Source organism: Vicia villosa, unplaced genomic scaffold, assembly GCF_029867415.1.
Source record: "Vicia villosa cultivar HV-30 ecotype Madison, WI unplaced genomic scaffold, Vvil1.0 ctg.000577F_1_1, whole genome shotgun sequence".
In the NCBI taxonomy this organism is placed as follows: domain Eukaryota; kingdom Viridiplantae; phylum Streptophyta; class Magnoliopsida; order Fabales; family Fabaceae; genus Vicia; species Vicia villosa.
The window spans coordinates 651,758-656,822 of NW_026705263.1; the positions used below are offsets into that span (position 1 = coordinate 651,758).

General features: G+C 33.3%; 1 protein-coding gene across 1 annotated transcript; it reads left to right on the forward strand.

The window, feature by feature from the left end:
- Positions 1-1,092: 1,092 nt before the first annotated feature.
- LOC131629536 (LOB domain-containing protein 25-like) lies at positions 1,093-1,594 on the forward strand. Its single transcript, XM_058900319.1, has one exon. It carries the CDS (start codon positions 1,103-1,105, stop codon positions 1,577-1,579), a length of 477 nt encoding a protein of 158 aa, XP_058756302.1. The 5' UTR covers positions 1,093-1,102; the 3' UTR covers positions 1,580-1,594.
- The last annotated feature ends 3,471 nt before the right edge of the window (positions 1,595-5,065 follow it).

The following is a 5,065-nucleotide window of genomic DNA, read 5'->3' on the forward strand; positions in this document are numbered from 1 at the left end:
AATCATAATTTAAACGTTATAATTTAAAGGTTAATTATAATATATTAGTTATATAAAATTAGTTATATTAACTTTTTATAATTTATATTAGTTATACTAACTTTTTATATTAGTTATTACATTTAAAAAAATTAATTAAAAAATTAAATAAAAACGTTAAATAAAAAACTTTAAAGGTTAAATAAAAATGTTAAATAAATACGTTAAATAAAAGTATATATATATATATTAATAGTTTATAAAAAATTTAGTAATTAATATTATTCAGTTAAAAGATTAATAAGAAAATTAAGTAAAAAACGTTTAGTTACAACGAAAAAGTGTAGCTCAGTTGGTTGTGGTATTGATCATTAGCATACTGGTAGGATTTCAAGTGCCCAGTCAGCCAGATACCCCACGTCCAGTCAGCCAAACAATGGATAGGGGGTTCTGAAAACAGAATCTGTGTTTTATAAGGGGCAGTTTACAAAAAAAAACTTCAGGGGGGCAAAATCGAATGTCGCCCTAATGGCAGGGAGTGAATTGCATTTAACTCTTATTTATTAAATATTACAATTGATTGTTGTTTTCAAGATATTTTATATAGGAGATAACCTTACCAAACTTTTTGAGTTGGGTAGATAAGAATTCACGGTTGTGTCATATTCATTGTTTTTCACATGGTAGCTTATAGCCCCTATTTATTGCATTTGTCTTTTACTTTCTTCTCCACTCTCTCTCTCTAGAATATGCCCCTTCACTCTCATCATCTCATGTTGCCTTACCTATTGTCATTGTATTTGCGGTTTTCTCTCATCATGTCCTACAACTACCTAGGGTTTTCTCTCTCAACTCACATCCAATAGTAAATTCCCAAGACTTCTCTTCTGGTCTCTTTTTCACTGCTATTATTACTCTTATTATTTAAGAATAGCTTGATCTTAATTCAAATCCCTTTACTTTCTTATACAAGAGGAATATTGAAAGGTAATGATCATCTAATTTACTTGGTTTGTTCATTCCATTAAATATGTTTTTTCTTCTTCTTTTTGGTATATTAGTGCTTAGTTTGCATAATAAATTAATTATTTTGTTGTGTTTGATATGAAGATTGAAAATAATTATGGCATCATCATCTTCAAGCTTGTACTCAAATTCACCATGTGCTGCATGCAAGTTTTTGAGAAGGAAGTGCATGCCAGATTGCATATTTGCACCATACTTCCCACCAGAAGAACCACAGAAATTTGCAAATGTTCACAAAATATTTGGTGCAAGCAATGTGAGTAAACTTCTGAATGAAGTTCAACCTCATCAAAGAGAAGATACTGTCAACTCTCTTGCCTATGAAGCTGAGGCAAGGATTAAAGATCCTGTTTATGGTTGTGTTGGTGCTATTTCAGTCCTCCAAAGACAAGTTATTAGTCTCCAAAAGGAACTTGATTCTACTAATGCTGATTTGGTTCGTTATAATGAAATATTGCCCAATCATGCAGGACCTTCACCACCTCCTCCTCCAACTTTTTACTATCCTTCACCTTGGAACAATAATGATCCTCATGGGAATGCTTATCACACAGGTGGAGGTGACAATATATAATATCCCTACAGGGACAGGGTTCTTATAATTATACATATACTATAATATATATATATATATATATATATATATATATATATATATATATATATATATATATATATATATATATATATATATATATATATATATATATATATATATATACATGTCTATCTATAAACAGCATTATATACATGATATAATATTTGTATAATATAATTCTAAATGGTATCTATATGTATTATATTTATATTATACTTTGTGAAAATGAACATCTTCATATTTTTTATAAACAAATTATCATAATTTTTTATTAATTAAAAAATAAAAATAAAATAATTTTTCCTTCATTATCATAACACTCTCATAATTTTAATTAAAAATAATTAAATTTAAAAAATTTTCTTTTTATAGGTTATTTTTAAGAATAACAATTTAAGTTGGTTTCTATGCAAGTTTTTTTTTATCTTATTGTGAATGCTAATCAAGTTCTCTTGTTATGAAAAACTCTATCAAACAAAGATATTGTCTCTTGTTTTAAATAAAATTATTAATGTATATGTATCAAGAGAAACCTAATTATAAATAAATATTGTCGTAATATATTGAATTTTAGATTAACATTTAATTTATACTTATTTAGTTTAAATCAATTCAACTATCTCTTTCAGTATATACTGAAGGAGTGAAAAACACTTAAAAGGGGGGATTGAATAAGGGTTGTTTCTAAAAATGGTAGATAAAAAATAATCACACAGTTATTTTTATCCTGGTTCGTTGTTAATCAAACTACCCCAGTCCACCCCTGACAGAGTGAATTACCTCAACTGAGAATTTAATCCACTAATTAATCTTGATTACAATGGTTCTCCACTTAGACAACTTCTAAGTCTTCTAGAGTATACAGATCACAACTTGATCACTCTAGGAAATTCCTTTTACAAAGATGTAAACAATATTACAAGAGTTTAAATTGCTTCTAAATAAGCTATAATCACCAAGTGATTTTTCTCTTAAGTTTAAGTTCTAAACACTCACTAAGATATTACAATGTTGTGAGGTTGAAGATGAAGTTCTTCTTTGTTTTAGTGTGATAGCGTTTTGGCAGCGTAAGGTTACTTCAAGCAAGAGTTATTTTTTTTGCTTCAGCATCATAACTTCTTTATATTGGCAGTGAGAAAATGTGACTGTTGAGTAGCATTTAATGCTTTGCGTGAATGGTACACTACTGCATTTAATGTTTCACTCTTTTGTCAACTACCTCGAGCCATGCTTCAACCGTTTTTGCTGACTTTTCCTTTTGTAGCTTCTAACGTTCCTTTTGTCAGTCAGACAGATTTGACGTTGTAGCCTTTTCATCTTGTACTTGCTTCTGGACTCAGACTATTAGAATAACGTTTGAATATCAGAGTCTTCAGCGTTGGTGCAGATGCAACTTCAGTCATCAGACTTTGGAAGTGCTTTGGAGCGTGATACCATCAGTTCTTCAGAGCCTTGCTTCTGACTGCCATCTTCTGGTGTCTTCCAGATCATGTTCTGATTTTCTCAAGACCATCTTCTGATGTCTTCCAGACCATGTTCTGACGAAGCCATCCAAATCTTCTAGGTCAGAGCTTCTGAATGTTGATTTTGTGCATACTCTCTTAGGCTTTTCCTGAAATGGAAAACATAAAGAATTAGAGTACCACATTGTCTTATACAAAATTCATATATAATGTTATCATCAAAACTAAGAATATTGATCAGAACATTTCATGTTCTAACAATCTCCCCCTTTTTGTTGATGACAAAAACATACAGAATTGATATGAATTTGTATCCAGAATATCATATGAAAAAGACAATACACAGAAATAGCATAAAAGCATATTAAACAGAGTGTGTGAATATGTCTCTCCCTGAGATTAACAATCTCCCCCTGAAATTAATACTAGAAGAATTTATAAATAAAAGACTTCCCTGAGTATTTTCCATTTCAGAAGAGACTTTCACGTTGAACTTTAATCTTCAAATGATTCAGATCTTTCCTTCAGAGCTTCCATTGGACAGCTTCAGAGCTTTGAATCTTTCTTTAAGAGCACTTGGCTTTATCAGAGCATCAAAATAAAACAGATGCAAGAAACAAAGAAAACTACTAAGACACAAGACTCAGACTAAGACTGGTTAAGCTTAGAGGCTAAGGCTTCCAGAAGATTCTTGATCTCAGCGGTGTCTTCTGCTTGCTTCTTTGAAGATTCTTCAATTCTCTGCTTCCAAGTTCTGAATTCAGAATTGGTGTCATCCTTCTTGTCCAGACGACTGAACACTGAAGCTTGATTCGGTTGAAGTTCCTTCAGAGTTTCCAACAAAACAGACGTTGAAGGGCCAGCAGAAGGAGCAACAGGGTTTTCCTCAATAGGAGTAGGAACACCAGAAGCGGGAACCATTTGAGTATCAGCAACAGGTTCCTCTTCAGCAGGAATCTCTTCAGCAGGTTGCTCTTCAGCATGATTCTCCTCACCAGGATTCTCCTCAAGAGGATTCTCCGGGAACCATTCAAACAGCGTCTGAAAATCTCCAGTCAGAACTGAAAGAGGATAAGGAACCAGAGGCTTATCAGTCCAGACAACCAGAGGCAGAGGATTGTCTACTTCCATATCATCAGAATCCACAGCTAGATCATCAAGAAAAGGAGCTTCTTCCAGAGGCTTCCAATCCTTGATGGGATGAAAGTACTTGCTATTGCCATACTCCATAGTCAGTCTAGCAGGACCATGAGCAGCAGCAATACAATCATTCTGGAGATCCAGAAACTCTGCTTGCACATCTTCATAAAAAGCCTTCCAGAGCTTTCCAGCAGCCACATGATCCAGCTTGGAGTCATGGGCAACCTTCAGATACTCTAACCATGTTCGTACCTTATGTTTTAACAATTCAAAACGTATATCAACAGAAGGTGGAGGAGGTTTGGTTTTGAAAATGGTTATTGGATTTTCTGGGTGGGAAAAGAAATATGGTCCAGGGGCTCTTTCAAACAAAAAATAGGTGTTTGAAGAGGATGGAGGTGGTGAAAATTCTGCTTTGTTGTCAGAGTCTAGGACTACAACAACTTGTGGAGATGAAGGATTCTGGGGGATAGGTTTAAAAGGGCGAGGGTTACGAAAGAAATATTCAGATGATAATGATGATGGTGATGAAGGGAGATTAAAGTTGCAAAACACAGGAGTGTCAACAACTAGTTTGGGGTCAGAAGGTTGAGGTTGAGTTTCAGAAGGTGGAGGGTAAGCAGAAGTGAAAATGTTTTCATCTGGAAAGATGGTGTTTAGAGGTTTTGGATCAAGAAGGGGTTCAGAGTCAAAGATAGGCTGTTTGCCTTTAGATTTGGAGGAAGCAGAAGATGGAGATTGAGAGGTTTGTTAGGTGGTTTGAGGATGATCTTCTGGTGATTTTTCTGGTGTAGATTCTGTTGATATATGTTCAGAATTTAAAACAGGAATAGGAACAGACTCAGTTATAGAAATACCT